Here is a 17,963-nt window from a genome sequence, read left to right as displayed (position 1 = left end):
TTTAGGAGAGTTTGGGTCACTTATGATGATCCACGTTCAGAATTATGAGTTTGACACATTCACGATGTTTCTCTGCTGTATTTTGCTGTGTTTAGTAATTCTGAATGAGTGTATAGCTGTATAAATGCTGTCAGGTCAAAGCGGCGGCATCTTTTGGAGTCTCGCTGTGGATCTGGCTGACTTTTAAGTGTCTGCTTTGCATCTGTCTTATATATTGTTTTAAAAAGTTCAATTTACAAAGTATGCTTGCATAAATAATTCTCAAGGTTTAAATCTATCTTGAATTTATTTTGTTTAACAAATAGCATTCAGTAGAAGAGTAATAACACTAGTGAAGTCAAGTCACCTTTTTATACAGCGTTTTTTACTATATTGTATCAACTAAGCAAGCCAAAAGTCAAGGCAACAGTGGCAACTAGGAAACAAATTATGTTTTTTTGTTTTTTATTAAAATGTTTTAAAGCAAACACTTCTCTCTGCTGCAGAAATAGAGTATATGTCACACATCTTAGGGGATCTTGTGGTATCGATTTGGAGGAAAAAATGTGGAGAACCTCTGTGTTTGTTGGGTGGAATGAATGGCCTTTTTTATTATTTTTCTCACAAAAATGTAACGAACCAAAATGTTTGTGGTCGTTTTATTGAATTAAAAACATTCTAAATATGAAATCTTTTCTTGGCTGATTTCTAGATCTAATAAAAGTTTCCTTTATAATAGGACCTGCAGGGCTGGTAGTTTTTAAAACTGTGTTGTTTATTATGTGTAGGCTATGTCATGTGTATGTTACCCAGTGATTCAAAGGAAGAAAGTCATACATGTTTGGAATGACATGATAGTAAATGATTTCAGAATCTTTAAAAAGTGTGAATGATTGTTGTTTAAATTATTATTTATTGGATTCAGTTTAATATTAGGCTACATTAAATAAAAATGACATCTTAATTACTGGTTGGCCTATAATCAAAATACACACACACACACACACACACACACACACACACACACACACAAGTAAAAAGAGCAACCCGTGGTTCAGACTTTTATCATTTTTGATAATGAGACGGACGGTAGACAAGTTGTAAAATGTAACTGATGATTAGTAAGATTTCAGTTGTTGGTACATGTTTGTTTTGTGTGAAAGTCACAGTCTCTTGCGTCAGAGAACATGATCATGTTCAGGAGCTCTTGTTGAAACCTGTATCAGGCCCGGTTGAGGAATCAGTCATAAAAACCCATTTCTGCTATAAAGAACCCATGTGAAATGAACAGAGTCCACGTTAAATCTCCTTAACCACTGATGCTAATAAGACATTTGATATTATTTAAATTAGTCTAAATCACTTTTACCAAAAGGATTTCTAAAATATTTCGCTACACGAACATTTTCTATTGATCTATATCCTTTAAATTGCTTTAATGCGTTAATTTCAACATGTAATTTCTGTCCCTCGCAGTGATCCAGCATGTCGATGGATTAGTCACTTCAGATTGTATCCTGTTATCCTGTAAAACAAGTTTCATTCAAGCCTCGAACGCGAGCCAAGACCGCTCCCTTTACAGTCACACAAACTGCTCTGATTGGCCGTTGAATTCGAAAAGATCAACGACTATGGCTGTGATTGGCTGCATTGCTCAACTCAGAAAAACACGTTGTACATTAGAGGAGATGAGGATCTCCAGTCCAGTCCTGAGCTCAAACACAAACACACACGGAAGCGTTTCCCAGACCTGTTTCGCCATTATATTATTACAGTATCACCTTCCTGAGGGTTTGAGTTATGCTGCTCTCGCAGAACCGGGCCTGACCTCACCTGTGTTAACCTGAACTGACGAGATGAGGGAGAAAGCGAAAGGATCGATCAGTTTAAGGATGTTGGACTTCGGGTGCCGGCTGTGGCACCTGACGCTGTTGCTGTGTCTCACAGGACTCCTGCAGGGGGGTAAGACTGAACACCACCTCATTATACATGCAAACTTACAAATATATACACTGAATTTATCCTTAACTTCTAGAGACGGCTTTGCCCAGGTGTAGTGTGACAACAGGGCTAAGGCACACCTTCTTTCACTAGTTACTATCTTATAGGCAATGATTGCGGGAAAAAGTAGCCTATTGAACATTGGTAGGCAAATAAATTTTGGAAATAAATCATAAAAGTGTTTTGTTTTATTTAAAAGTCTTATAAATGTAGGTTTCAGGGAGGACCTTTAACCGACACACGGGGTATATGAAACACATTGTTGATGCAAATACTATATCTAAAGTAATATGTTTTTAATAATGTCTAAGGTTTACTTGTTCAAAACGATCACTTTTGCAAAGTTTGTACTATTTTCTGTTTATTTTGATAGATATAATTGGCTATTACAAATGCGTGATTTCAACGCACATTTGAGTGTTTTAAAGTCATAATTGTAATATATAAACTCACAACTGTGACAAAATGTCAGAATTCTGAGATTACTTTTCCCCCTCAGAATTAAACTTTATAACTCAGAATTGCAAGCTTAAAAAAGCCAGATTGTGAGGTTAAAAGTTGTAATTATCTTTAAAAAATAAATTATTTCATGGCGGAAACAAGCTTCCATAATTATCCCTTTTCTACGGAAATGGTGCAGGTTTTCAGGTCAATGAGTGGCGGATTCTGAGCTTGTGGTGGGCTTCAAACCTCAGACCGCCGTTTCTGATAGCCAAAAGATGTAAATGACTCCCTATAACCAGTACATAAACAAAGTACAGAGTTCTGACAACATATTTTACCGTCCAAAGTAATTACTTTCACTATAATAATAATAAAAAATCATCATGCAAAATGACCGATGCTGACTGGCACTGGCAACAGTAAAAACTTAGATTAAATAACATTAATGTATTACACCAAAGAAATGCATCGATGCACTGCTCTCTCCTGGAAGGGATGCAAAAAGCCCACACCCTTAACTCAATGTCTGGGTTGTCGGGGCAGTTCAGCAAGCAGACAGACTGGCTACACCACCATCTGCTAGCCGCCTTACGTCACAGAGGTCAGATAAATGCAAACACAGAGACTCTTTCACCTAGATATCATCAATAGGGGCTTTTGCACCGGGTAGTATTGGGAACTTAGATAAAGGAACTCGCCACCAGGGTTGTTCCCCGAGAACTAGTGGTTTCCCTAGGGCGGTTTTCTTGGTTGCATTCGCACCGCTAGTAGGAGGAACTCTGAAGTGACAATAGCCACGCTTGTTGTGACTTTTATGTTGACGACACTGAGGACGCCAGAGCCTGAGCTCATCATCTTCATTAGTTTTTGATCTGTTTAACAGTCTTGTCTAATATGTTATTAGATAGAACAGTTATACAATGAAAGTAAACAGTATATGAAAAAGTATTAGTGGTTTGTGTGGTTGATGCTCAAGTTCTGTTTTGCTTTGTCCCCTCAAAGTCAAAGTAAATTTTCTCCTTTGCAAAAGTAGTGTTTTCAAAAGTACCGACTTCGATATCAAGCCGGTACTATACTTAAATGACGCTCTTCAGCGAACGCTTACACAGATACACATGGGAGCGTTTGAAATCAGGCATCTATTACCGGACCGTTCTGCTGATAGACGCTTGCTTGTGCTTTCAAAAGCTTCTGCTCTGGCTTTCAAAACTATTTCAAACACTTCCGTGTACTCTCAATCTCTCCCGTATGTTGATCATTGTAGCCAATCACAGATATATCCAATGAGCGATTGGCAATCATAAGTGTTTTCAATACCGCTCAACGCGTTATATTTTTTAAATTTCAGCACGACTTGGTACTGAAGTCTGTACTTTTATTCAGGGAAGAAGGAGGCAGGAACCAGTGAACATTCAATAACTTTGATATCCCAAATAAAAAAGAACATAAAACAAAAGTAAATGCTCCAAGCCTGATCCTCTATCATCCTTCACTGTCGTTGCTCCTATGCTTCTGAAACTCCTCCGTTACCCCTTTTCCACCAAGGCAGAGCTGGTGATGGTTCGGAGCCAGAGCCTGGTTTCAAATCGGCCACCAAAGCAATAGCTCCGAACCAGTAAAAGTGGTTCTTAAGTAGCACCAAATCATTGCTGGTCTAAAAGAACCGCTTACGTCAGCGGCTGGGGGCGGGGTTACTGTGACCAACAAGACGAAGAGAGACTTGTGACCGCCATTTTTTAAACTCCAATCCGGCACTTGCTCTAGCTCTGAACCAGCACCTGGTTCTTGTTGGTGGAAAAGGGGTACGTGAGAACTTGAGACTGGTGCTGCATGCAGGTGATACTCATTAACACTCTCTCCGTTCCCATGGCTCTGGGCCTCGTCCGGCGGGGTAAGGACAGATGAGATGAGAGAAAAATATATGGAAGCATGAGGAGAGAGAGACAAGAGAGAGGAAAAATATTCTTGGTCTGGTTCCCAAAACATACTGCTATCCAGTCCTCCACCAACTGGTTGAACTCCTTCGCAATGCCTTGGGGTGGAACTGGATAGCCCTCGGTAGAAGGCCGCCTGACTCCTCTGCTCTCTCTTGGATGGCAGCCGCCCCTCCAGAACCCAGGCGGCGGGCAGCGAGTTACTCCAAAACCCCAGCAACTCACTCCAGCCCACCACCTCGAGCATCAATGGGGGAAGAAATTAACTCTGTTTGCATCATTGAATCATTTTCCTGTTATCTCTGCAAAGCTGCTTTGAAACAATCTGTATTGTTTAAAGCAGGGTTTCTCAAACTCGGTCCTGGAGGGCCGCTGTCCTGCAGAGTTTAGCTCCAACCCTGATCAAACACACCTGAGCAAGCTAATCAAGGTCTAAAGGATCACTAGAAACTCACAGGTAAGTGTGTTTGATCAGGGTTGGAGCTAAACTCTGCAGGACAGCGGCCCTCCAGGACAGAGTTTGAGAAACCCTGGTTTAAAGCATTAGTCAAGTCACATTTATTTATGTCAAAGGGTGGAGGAGGGGTGTATTGTTACTTTCAGCTGCCTGTGAAATGTCAGGTTTGAGGTGAGGGATGAAGCAAGAACTCAATTGCAGGGAAAGGCTTGGCTTGGCTTGGCTTGGCTTGGCTTCAGGGAAACACACGGTGTACAAACCAGCACAGGAGTGCAAACACAGGGCGAATAAATAGGGAGAGCAAACAAAGCAGGTAACGAAGGAGGACAAGTGGGGCAAATGAACCAATAATCAGGTAACAAGATGGGCGGGGCAAGACAAATTGACAGGAGAGCACATGGCACAAGGAAAGACCTGACCAGTAAAACAAATACCACAAAATGAGACAACAAGAAAGCACATACCTAGTGTAAAACACAAGCTGCGTGCTACACAACACAAGACAAAAAATGACATGAAGGCACACGAAACAAGGCACACAGACAAGACAAAACAGGAGCGTCAGGACTCTGTCACAAAACCAAGAAATAGACTAGACAGAAGTGACAGAACCCTGACAGCATAATCCAGCATTTGGACAGTTTTTGGGCTACCACGTCAAAAAGAGACTGTGTTTGTGCAGTTATGTGGATCCTGTTCATCTCGTCACATTTATTTTCACTGCACATTTCAGTTTATTTAATGGATGCTACTTAACACGTCTTCCTAACAATTTGCCTGTCTAATGCATGTCTCCACACAGATCTGTGCTACGGTCAGCGTCTGGTCCAGATCCAGGAAGGTCCTCTGTATAGAGTGAAAGGATATCCCATCTCCATATCCTGTAATGTTAGTGGATTTAAAGGCCCATCTCAGCAGGATTTTGAATTTAAGGTCAAGAAATCAAACATGCCTATAAATATCATCAGTACTACAGAGATAGACTTTCCCTATGCAATGTTCTCCAAAAGAGTAAGGGAAAAAGATATTGAGATTGAGAGGTTGTCAGGATCTTCAGTTCTCTTGAGGATTAAAAATTTGCTTGAAGGGGATGCGGGTGATATCTTCTGTGAAACTCCAAACACTGATCCCATATATTTTGGAAGTTATGAAGCAGAAACAAAACTCAATGGTAAGATATTTCTTTATCTTGAGTGTTTTGGTGATTAATCAGATGATTTGGCCAATTTGAGATTATTGACATGTCATATGCAGATCTATATCTAGAGAGATCCATCCAACCACTCGTTGTGACTAATGTTTTCAATACAAAATCCACAGTGATTGAGGACACCCTGAAGGCATCGTACTCTGGCTCTTCCTCTAAGAGCTTGTCTGAAGGTGATCCTCTTCAGCTTGAGTGCCAGGTCTCCAGCGAGACTTATCAGCACACCCATCTGTCGGTCAGCTGGTTTCTCCACAGTGGAGCCGATGAGAACCCCCGACCAATCATCACCCTGGACAAAGATCTGACTGTAAAGCCAGGAGCTGGATTTGAGGATCGCTACCACGCAGGTCTTATCAGCATGGATAAGGTGGAGGACACAACCTACAGACTGAAGATGTCGCAAGTGCAGCAGTCTGACCAGGGGGACATCTACTGCAGAGCCAGTGAGTGGATCCAAGACCCAGACCGTTCCTGGACAAAGATTGCCCACAAAAACAGCACAGCATGTAATGTGGAGGTCAAACAAATTGGTAAGATTTACATTTAGACTTACACTTCCCAGACTTTACACGTAGTTATGAAATTGTGTAACTGTGTAAGAGAACCTTGTACATCTCATGCTTTCTCCTGTCTTTCATAAGTGGCCCCTGAGGGAGGTTCGTTCAGTGTCTTCATGAAGACCTCATTGGGGCCTCTACAGGTGGGAGATGCACTGGACATCCACTGCAGTGTGAAGGCACTGAGTCTCTCTGGTCATTTGTTTTCTGTGACTTGGCTGAAGAACCAGAAGAGCGTGGTTCAGATCGGATCTTCTGGCATTCTCACCGTGTTTGAGAGTTATAAAGACAGAGAGAATGCAGGGGAGATGAGAGCAGTGAAAACCAGTCGCACGGACTACTTGCTGACCATCCGTTCGGCTAGGGCTGAAGACCAGGGCGAATACCAGTGTGAAGTCTGGCAAGAAGAGATGAATGATGATGGCACCTTCAGAAAAATACAAAAACAAGTGTCCAGTCCAGAGACTGTGAACATCATGGCCAAAGGTAAATAATGCCCTAGTGTTTCTCCTCTACAGTCAAGTGGACTTTATTGTGTTGCAATTCAGTTGCTTATGTGTTATGGTCATTTCCACTGTCAAATTGTGTACATTTTCTTTCTGTAAAGTACATCCTGGGCATCTACCATGTAATGAGATACAAATAAATAACTCAATTATATGTTATTGGATCACAAGACACTGAGATTGTCTGTTTATTTGCCCATCTGGTCAGAGAGTGATCTGAAGCTGGTCATGGTGACGGAGGATGCTGTGACTGAGGGAGATACACTACAGGTCTCCTGCTCGGTGTCGGGATCCAATGGTCCTTTATCAGTGTCATGGCAACACAAGAAAGACTCCGGGGATTCCTTCAGTGATGTCATTAGTCTGACCCATGAGGGAGTGATGAAAGATATTGGTACAAAGTATCAGAGCAGAAATGTTCGAGCACAACAATCTCCCGCTGGAAACTTTACCCTGGAGATCGGAGCATCTGCAACATCTGACAGAGGCGAATACAGGTGCGTTGTGTCTGAATGGACCGTACAGAGCAATGGAGAGATGACGAAAGCCAACACCCAGTCTCAGCAAAGAGCCATTTTAGTTAATTCTGTTGGTAAGGCTGTTATATAATCACACATTCTTTGCGTTACTTATATTTCTACAGCATGTTACTGATACCAGAGTATGAATAATCACTGCAGATATTTCGTTTCAGAATCTCTAATGACGGTGACCTTGAAAAGTCGTACAACAAATGTGCCTATAAATTCTTCAGTAGAATTACTATGTATAGTCAAAGGGCCTAAAGTGTCTCTGGCTGTACGCTGGATGTTTCAGCCGCCCAATTCAACTGTACAGAGGAATATTTTATCCATACGCCACACTGGAGAAATCGCCTGGGGAGCAGATCGGAGAAACTATCAGCTGTCCATTCAGACACAGCCGTCAGCCACATATTTTTTACTCATAATCCCACAAGCCAGCAAGCAACAAGAAGGACAATACCAGTGCCAAGCTGATGCCTATCAAAAGAATATACAGAAAGCCATGAAGAACTCCAACCTGTTGGCGGTGACTGTAAAAAAACCTGGTAAATACAGCTCTTTATTAAAATATAATATATTAAAGTGTACAATCGCCAATTTTCATGCCACTTTGTATTGTTACAATGGCAGTAGTATATGCAAATTAACAATGTTTAAAGGAACACTCCGACTTTTTGGGACTTTAGCCTATTCACCTTACCCCCCAGAGTTAGATAAGTCCATACATACCTTTTTCATCTCCGTGCGTGCTATAAGTCTGTTTGACGCACCCACCGCTAGCCTAGCTTAGCACAAAGACTGGATGTGAATGGTTGCAGCTTTCATACTAATCCAAATGAGTGACAAAATAACGCAAACGTTTTCCTATTTACATGTTGTGGTTTGTATAGTCACAGAGTGTGCAAATATCAAGGCCATATGAGACACAGACATCTTTTGACCGCATAAATACTATATTTTCTGAAGGGGAAGCACTGCTACTTGGGCAGAGTGATAACAATCACCTGAGACGCACCATGACGAGGAGCAGAGAGTTCGCTTCGCTCAGCGTTGGAATAAAGAGTCAGCAATTACTAACGTTAGATAGAAAAGCAAAGTTTATTATGGGTGTTTGCTTTATTGTATGAGCTGTGACAATAAACAGGGGAGACCAGGTATGCAGTACCATGTTTCATTGATTTCCAACCAAAAACGCACCCAGATTTATAAATATCACATGAATAAATAATTATTATTACAGGAATCAATATATTTTAAATGCAATTTATTAGCTGAACCAAATGTATTCAACAGTAAATACATTTGCCTATATAATATACAGTATTGCATTACTATAGGATAGAATAAGGGGAAAGTAATAGCACAAATTGTTTTTGCACAATGAACTCACAGCCTATCGTACCCTTTTGCACGCTCAAGTTCGTTATTTCCATGGTTATTTCAAATTTAGGCTACTAGGCGCGCCGCGCGCAGGGTGCAAGTTCAACGCGGTGAACGCGTTAGTTTTTTTTTCCCAAGCGCGTCCGCACCGCATCAAGATAAAAACATATTCATACCCTAATCATATAATAGTGTCACTAACGTTACATTAGATCTGGCTAAAGGCACTGTTACAGTAGGTCATCTAAAAACATAACGGAACACTTACCTCAGTCGCAGGTGATCCACTTGTCCTGTCTGTGCTATCGATGGGATAGCCGTATCCTTCAGCACATTATGGTCCGTGTGGCAAATTCCATTTTTTCAAAATAGTCGTCCTCATTGAAATGTACCGAGCAAACATAATGTCCCTTGATAATCTTAGGTGTGTTTGGATAAATATCCAGAGTAAGTTAGCCATTTCTTCATCCAGTCAGCGTTTTTAGTTGGAATTCTGTGAAACATGGTTACCTCCCCTGTTTACAGTCGCAGCTATTTACAATAGAGCGAAAACCCATGACTCTAAACTACGCTTTTACTATTTATAAATTGCTGACTCTATTACCCAAACACCGAGCGAACTCTCCGCTCCTCACCACGGCGTGTCTCCGGTGATGCGGTTATTACGCCGTCAAAGTAGCAGTGCTTCGCCTTCAGAGAATAGTTCCCAGGTTTTATACGGTTAAAAGATGTCTGTGTCTCATTTGACTTTGTTATTTGTATATTATGTGACTATACAAATCACAACATGTAAATAGGAAAACGTTTGTGTTATTTTGCCACTCATTTGGATCAGTATGAAAGCTGCAACCAGTCACATCGAGTCTTTGTGCTAAGCTAGGCTAGCGGTGGGTGCGTCAAACAGACTTATAGCACGCACGGAGATGAAAAAGGTATGTATGGACTTATCTAACTCTGGGGGGTAAGGTGAATAGGCTAAAGTCCCAAAAAGTCGGAGTGTTCCTTTAATCTTTCTGAGTAAACTGAGTACTCTTTCATAAACTTGTTGCGTGGGCCAACAAATTCCTGTTTATTTGACAGTAAATGTCCACCGGATGAAGCAAAATGCAGTAGAACCTCAATGCAGTACATGAATGAGATCCATGGGGAGGAGTCGGATCAAGATCCAATGGGTGGAGATGGGTAGGATTAGGGTTGGGTTTAGGGATTAGGTTTGGGTTTAGGGATTAGGGTTGGGTTTAAGGATTAGGGGTGGGTTTAGGGATGAGGGGGCGGAGTTGGGAAGGTTTAGGTGTATGTAAGGTGGGAGGAGTTGGATCTGAATCCGACTCCTGTTCCGCAGTGAGAACCATTTCATGTTCCGCAGTGAGAACCATCTCTCCTTTTGGCCTAAAACACTGTGTTTATAGTCATCCAGTTTTAAATTTTGACTACATTGAGGTTTTTCAGATTTTTCAACGTGCTGGATCCTTCACTGGACACAGAAAATATCTACCTCCCGCTCCGCTAAACGTTTACTCTTTTAGTTTTTGCACTCGGGAAGAGTAAATTTCGACACCATTTTGACTTAGTAGTATTTCCTACTAAAGCAAGGCTGTATTCGACTCCGGTCAAGCCTATCCAATAGGAGCAGACTGGCAGTGTCCTTGGACTGCAACATGCTCTGTGCATTATGGCTGTTTTCCTATCTATTGGCGCTTTTCCTCTACACAGTACCAGCTCGACTCGGCTCGCTTTTGTTTGGTTTTCCACTTTGTAAAAGTTGCTTTCGGGTACTTTTTTTGTATCACCTCCGGCGAGGTTCTGAGCGAGCTAAGGCGATACTAAAATGTGACGTGAAAACAATGCCGACTGCTGATTGGTCAGAGAGAATCGTCACCATTCACTGCATCATCATTACACGCGCCAGTTGGAATATCCAGAATATCCCTGCCATTTTTAAATAGTTTGACCAGAGATTAAACTTACTACCATTATTATGGCAACTCGGAAGAATACGCCGTGGTCAAACGAGGAGGCCGAAGAGAGCATCCAGCGAGAGCTTGACAGGGCAATGAGGAACGAAAGGCGTCGCTATGACGGGTACTATTTGTGGTGGTACTGTCTGCAATGGAAAACAGCGAAAAGCGAGTCGAGTCGAGCTGGTACTGGTAATGGAAAAGCGCCATATTTGGCAAAAGAGAAAAGAACAGCTCTTTTTCTCTAGTCAGGTAGCACATATTTTAACTTTTTTTGCTTTTCTACGACCTTTCAAGGTAGCCAAGTTTTATAGGAAGCCCCCACTTTGCCAGCGGTGAATTACCCCTTTAAGAAGATATTCTATGTCAAACGTTTGGACATACTCTTTTCTTTATGCTCTTTATACTCTGTACTGCAACCCTTCCCTTGACCCTATCCATATCCCAACCTGGTCCTATTTAATTTGAACGTGCTCTTGTTATAGTGTAATTACACAAATAAGTACTGAGTAATATTAATTAACAACATGTAGCCTACTTACAATGATTTATGTCAAATAAAGCGTTGCCACCAACCTCAATAGCAGCAAATGCACATCTAGCAAAAATGTATGTGTCAGATGTGGGTGTTGAGAAGTAAGAGAAAAAACTGTATTATACTTTATTATAATACATAAACTAAAACTTTGGAGATAGCTGTAGCAAAATTACCACGTTAGATAACCACGTTATCTTAGACGAGATCAAACAAAGAACTGAGGAAACTAGGGGCTTGAATACACAGGGAGAGTAAACAAGGTAAAAAGGGAACAGGTGTTAAATTATTAAGAACCTAAGAGACTAACTAGGGAACTAAGGCAATCAGGAACACAGAAACTGAACAAAACTGAGCCTGCATGTGACAGTGTACACAATAACCGCATTATACCAAATGTTTAATTGTGTATTAAAACTGCAAATAGTTACAGACACCTAGGGCCAGATTTACTAAGCAGGGTGAATTCCTGTGTGAGAGCCCCCAACGCAACACAGTCTCATCCCAAGTCATCATATAACTGACGTCTTGGGACGTCTTTTAACCATACGTCAATATCCGCCTTTTTAGGGCCCCCTTAAACGTCGGTAGATGGCGATCCCGGGCCATCATACAACTGACGCTTTACCTTTAACGTCAGTTATTTGACGGGGTAGGTTTAGGTCTGGGGTAGAGTTAGGATCCCATAACCTCATCTACCCATGTTTAAGGGGGACCTAAAAAGGCGGATATTGACGTATGGTCAAAAGACGTCCCAAAACGTCAGTTATATGACGTCTTGGGGTGAGACTGCGCTGCCCAACATGAGGGCAATTTTATAAAAGTGCGTTGGGAGTGGAAGTTATGTGACGACGCACTGATTAAAGAACACAGACGCAGTCAAATGCAATCTACCAGTCTGGTTTAAGACGTGCTTTTTGGGGTGGTAAAATAATGGCGCATTGGATAAATCATATACTTCCATTTGTATTACTATTATTTTACTATTTATTATTATTTTTAAATACACCAATACAGTAGAAAATAGCAATACTGAATGGGTATGTCTGAATTTTTCTCTGTTCTCCTCTTTTTTTTTAATGTTTACCAACAGTCAGCAGAATGAGCCTTTCCAAACTCAAGTCTCGTCTGGAAACCACGGTCAACACTGATGCTAAGATTGAATGCTCAGTCTTGACGACAACCACAAATACTTCTCGTTTCACGATAACATGGATGATTGGGTCCCAGATACTCTTAACTATGGACCTAGATGCTGTTATCAAGTTTGGTCCCGCCGCTGGATTAGAGATGGACCAGAGAATCCGCATGGAAGTAAGAAAGAAACAGACCTTCCAGCTGACAGTCCATCAGGCCAGAACATCTAACAGTGGACAGTATCTCTGTGAGGTGGAAGAGTGGCTTCAGGATCCTCTTGGTCACTGGTATTCCCTAAAGAAAATGTCTGGTTCCACAGAGCTTGTTGTCAAAGAGAAAGGTAAGAAAACATTTACTTAATTGCAATTGCCTTTTCACTGAATTTTTATGAAACTGTCAGGGGAACAAAAGCATATTGTACAAAAATGTACGAATGACATCATACAAATTCATATGAATTAGCCACCAATTCACCAAAATATAAAATACTTAGGAATTGCCATGAAAGTGAGTTGGATCCAGGACAGTCGGTACCATGTAGGCATTTTTAACTTCATGTCACCAAAAATATCAAAAATGAGATTTATTTAAATCATTACATTTATGGATTTTTGAATAAATTAAGAAATTCAGACACAAAAATAATTTAGTTTTTTTAAACTTTGATGTTGTGTTTCATTTAAACAGAGAGTAAACTGCATGTTAAGAAGTTGAACCGAATGCTCAACATCACCAACCATCAGGCTGGGTTCACCATTGACTGTGACATTGACTCTCAGTCCAGTGATAAGTCTACCTTTGAGGTCACCTGGTTCAAGATTCAGGAGGAAGGACCACTCGCTATATTCACTGCCAGGCGTGATGGTACTTTACACAGTGCAATCGATGATAAACAACTGGTGTTTGGACGACCACTTGCCACACACTACAAACTGACTGTGCTGCAGATCCAGCCCACTGATGCGGGGCAATACTACTGTCAGGTGGAGGAGTGGCTTCCCACCGCTGACAACTGGAGGAAACTGGTTTCAGATACATCTGAAGAGCTCTTTGTCCATGTCCACACTGAAGGTAACTATCTACAAACTCACATGTCTTTTATACTAAACAATTTAAACCATTTTTATAATTTCAATTAGGATCGAGGCAGTAAATTAGCCTGCTTACATCCGTTTAACTACACGGTGACCATGTTTTCAACAAGTTGGACATGTTCTTGGAACAACATCCCAATCAACCAATATGATTTTAGGGTTAGGGGTAATGTTTGGATCAGGCTTGTACATCAGTTACTTACATCAACATTAAATTTCCCTCAGATTTTGGGGGAAGATTATAGTTAGAATAAATACGTCCATATTGCGCTTTTAAGGGGCATACTGCACAAGTAAAACAGCCGTTATATTTGTAATTGTAATTTGCTTGTAAGGGGGGAAAAGCATAACTGAAACTGGATAAAAGGCAACTTTTAAATGGCAATCATTGTAAAAAGAGACTATTTGGCCATTTATAATATGTACTATGCTAGTAACCAATCAAACCTTGAACCCATGGCAAACCCAAATATGTAAAAAAGTAGAAATATCGGGTGACTTGGTGGTGTTGCGTTTGTCTGAAGGAATGGGCTTCTCTTGTTGTATTCAAAAGAAAAGAAGAAGGAAAAACACACAGCACATTCAACCATTCAACCATAAATCAAATGTATACAAAACAGCAAAACTTTATCTAACATTTGATTTTAATTTTTTTTAGGTGTTCCTGAAAAATCGATAGACTGGTTGGTAACAACACTGGGAATAACTATTCCTCTGATTTGTTTACTTTTGTTGGTTATAATATTGTTGCTGAAGAGGAAGCACAAGAGGAATTTTGATCAGAAGAAAAAGAAAGCCGATCTGTGGGCTGAAAACCACCCCCTTAACGCTGTGTCAAAGGTGACTTCAGTCACGTGACCTTTCTACCACAATTACAGTATTAATCTTACAGCCCTGTGACAAAGCACAAAGTACTGTTACTGTTTGCTGTTTCTTTGTCCTTGACTTTTAATTTGTAGATCATTGTTTTCTGTTTCATTTGTTCCTGTTACGTCATGGCAACTTATTTTCAGTGTATTTAATGCCTTCAATAATGTCAATCTTTGTCTTTTGTTGTCTGTGATTGTACACACTGTTTGCTTACCTTCCTGTTTAGGATTGGTCATTTTGGATTACTCTTTTGTTTTGTAGCATTTGTTGTTGTTAAAGTATGTTGCATTTTAGATCCACTTCACCTCCCCTCATCTTCATTCTCCACTCTAACCCTATTCTATTTATTATTTATTATAAAATGGATCTAGCAGTGGGACTGAGTCTCAGTCCTCACTCCCACAAGCTGTCCCTCAGCCCTCACTCCCACTGGCTCAGCTTTAGTCTTTTCTTCCACCGGCTCCACCTTAGTCCTCAGTCCCAACGGCTTCGCCTCAATCCTCACTCTCACTCCCACCGGCTCCACCTTAGTCCTCAGTCCCAACGGCTCCGCCTCAATCCTCACTCTCACTCCCACCGGCTCCACCTTAGTCCTCAGTCCCAACGGCTCCGCCTCAATCCTCACTCTCACTCCCACCGGCTCCACCTTAGTCCTCAGTCCCAACGGCTCCGCCTTAATCCTCACTCTCACTCCCACCGGCTCCACCTTAGTCCTCAGTCCCAACGGCTCCGCCTCAATCCTCACTCTCACTCCCACCGGCTCCACCTTAGTCCTCAGTCCCAACGGCTCCGCCTCAATCCTCACTCTCACTCCCACCGGCTCCACCTTAGTCCTCAGTCCCAATGGCTCCGCCTCAATCCTCACTCTGTGACTCTCACTCCCACCGGCTCCATCTTAGTCCTCAGTCCCAATGGCTCCGCCTCAATCCTCACTCCCACCACTCTGCCTCAGTCCTTTTATACCCTGTCTCCACCTCGTCCTTATTCCAGACTCATTTTTAAATAACACATTTCAAATCAGCAATAAAATTTTAACTGTCCCATTAATGAATGAGACATTTGAATGTTATGAATATTATGAATGTAATGCATGAATATTTCAGGCTGGAAAAGCCAATGTGCATGTGCAGTCCTAATAACACTTCTCAGGGGACTGACTGTTTCTATAGCTTATAAATAAAAGGATAAAATCAAGGCGGTCAGAAAAAGACTTAAGGCACACTAAGTCCGAAATTCGCATCCGAAATTTTCACACGTTAAGAAAAAAATCGACCTCACGTTATGTCAATCACACTTGCACACCGCCTCCGAAACTTTCGTCCGTCATAAAAAAATTCGGACCGGGTTCGATTTTCTGCGTTTTTCGCATCCACAGCCAGCATTTTGAGAGGTTTTTTGACAATTCAGGGCCGGGGGGAGCTCGTTTACTGTCTATGGAGCTCGTTCCGCACATCATTGCACATATGCGCAGTGCTTTCAGTTTCGGTTTTTAATTCGATCAAGTATGTTCTCTTCTCTCGATTGGATTATGAAAGGAATAAACCTCCCCTTTTGAATCAGATTGAAATTTCGGATCGAATAAGATGTGATTGAGCAGCCAATTCGATAATGTATTATTTGGGCACAATATATAACTGCATACAGCTGCCCAGCGCTTCCACCGGGTCGAGCGTGTGTGTGTCCTGTCCATACCTTGGCTTAGACACACTGCCAGTCTCTGTTCAGGATCGATTGGTTCACGGAAATTGGTGGTCTTGTTTTTAAAATGTGGCTCCAGAATCGCAAGCAAAGCATCAAACTGTTCCCCTGACATTCTGAGGTAAATTTTGAATCGCTCGGGATAAATTCACAACTCATGGATAAGGTGCTTCCTCTCGGCGCAATTTCAGGATTTTCTCTTCTCTTTTCAATAAGAGAGAGCACAAAATCACCCTCACTGCTTGACGAATCCATTTTGTATTTTTGCATTTTTTTTCCGCAAAGATTTAATAAATACTCATCGGACTCGGTGTGCAAGGTTTCTGTGCGTGACAAATTTTTAGGCTGACGAACACGAAAAAACGCATTCAAAATTTCGTACTCAGTGTGCAATGGCCTTTAAAGTCTTTACAATGCCATGCACTCTATGAATGTATTGAGCACATATATTTGTCAAAACTCACAACTTTCAACAAAAAATTATAATTATATAAAAATTATATGGTTTTTGTCAACAAAGTATTTTGTAAAGATGTTTTGTAAACGTTTGTTAAACATCCAACTGTCAAAAGTTAAATATGGTGCTACCCTGACGGTTTATTACAATAGACTATGACTTTGAAAGGTCTTTGTCTAAACACATTTAAGTGGACACAATTGGCATGCACTGTATATGTGGATTATAATAAAATAATAGTTTTAGGTTTGTGAATTTTTTTGTATTTATTTCTTTTAACTCTGCATCAAAATATTTGTTTGTACATTTTTAACTGAGATTTTGGTTTAGAAATATAACTTGTCTGATCTGCTACAACAAATGTATGGCCTTTGTAATGTCATAATTGCCTGTTTATAATTAGAGAAATTATCCTATAATGCAAATATATTTGAGATTGTGACTGATAGGGCCTAGACTTTTCATCAGTAAAGTATCACTATGGAAACTTGCCTTTGAATTTGCACACCATGTAAATAAATTTGCAATCCAACTTTGGCTGTGTAATGTTCTTGCTGTTTTCCTGTTTATGAATGTTGCTAATATAATGTAACAAAATTAGCAGATCTTTTCTTCCATTGTGATGCACATTTGAATGAAGCAAATGATGAAATTAGAAATTAAATTGGTTTTATCTATTAGCTGTTTACTGACTTTTCGATTGTTAGAAAAGAGAGCAGGTTTAAACAGACTAAATGTTTGGAAAGATCCAACATACATCACCAGAGTGTCTGATTTAAGACATTTTTACTGGAAGATCCAGTTTATCCTACTACTATTATCCTACTCAAATCTATGTGATAAAAGAGTTAGTTCAAAATCGAATCTTTTGTTGACTGACTAGAATTGTCATGTAATTTGGAATCAGTAACAGATTATAAGTAATCTGCCCAGTACTGTACATGGCACTGTGTGTGTCTGTACTCAATAGCTGTTGATATCAGTATATCATTATTAAAACATAAATTCATACAAAGAAAAATGTGAATGTATTTTGCTGTTTTATTCATATCGTTTATGTCTGTTTTTTTTTTTTTTTTTTTAATCTTCCTAATGGTACATCATTGCCTGGTTTTGTTTTGGGAAGCATGTTTCTTGCCGTAGTTTGTGTAGAAGAGTACTAGTTGTTTGAGTACTAGGAGTGAGGACAGTGATGAATGCATACACACACAGTAGATGACCAACA

The 17,963-nt window shown here is 40.6% G+C and overlaps 1 protein-coding gene across 1 annotated transcript; it reads left to right on the top strand.

Annotated features, from left to right (window-relative positions):
- The first annotated feature begins 1,664 nt into the window (after positions 1-1,664).
- Positions 1,665-17,270, top strand: igsf3l (immunoglobulin superfamily, member 3-like). Its single transcript, XM_089132884.1, has 9 exons — positions 1,665-1,941; positions 5,618-5,986; positions 6,136-6,552; positions 6,664-7,065; positions 7,294-7,677; positions 7,780-8,154; positions 12,576-12,959; positions 13,307-13,690; positions 14,372-17,270. Exons 1-9 carry the CDS (start codon positions 1,836-1,838, stop codon positions 14,569-14,571), a joined length of 3,021 nt encoding a protein of 1,006 aa, XP_088989010.1. The 5' UTR covers positions 1,665-1,835; the 3' UTR covers positions 14,572-17,270.
- Positions 17,271-17,963: the final 693 nt, after the last annotated feature.

This window comes from Pimephales promelas, chromosome 7, assembly GCF_988280905.1.
Source record: "Pimephales promelas chromosome 7, fPimPro1.hap1.1, whole genome shotgun sequence".
Classification (NCBI taxonomy): Eukaryota; Metazoa; Chordata; class Actinopteri; order Cypriniformes; family Leuciscidae; genus Pimephales; species Pimephales promelas.
Note: the sequence above shows the minus strand (reverse complement) of the source record. Positions and strands in the feature narration are given on the sequence as shown.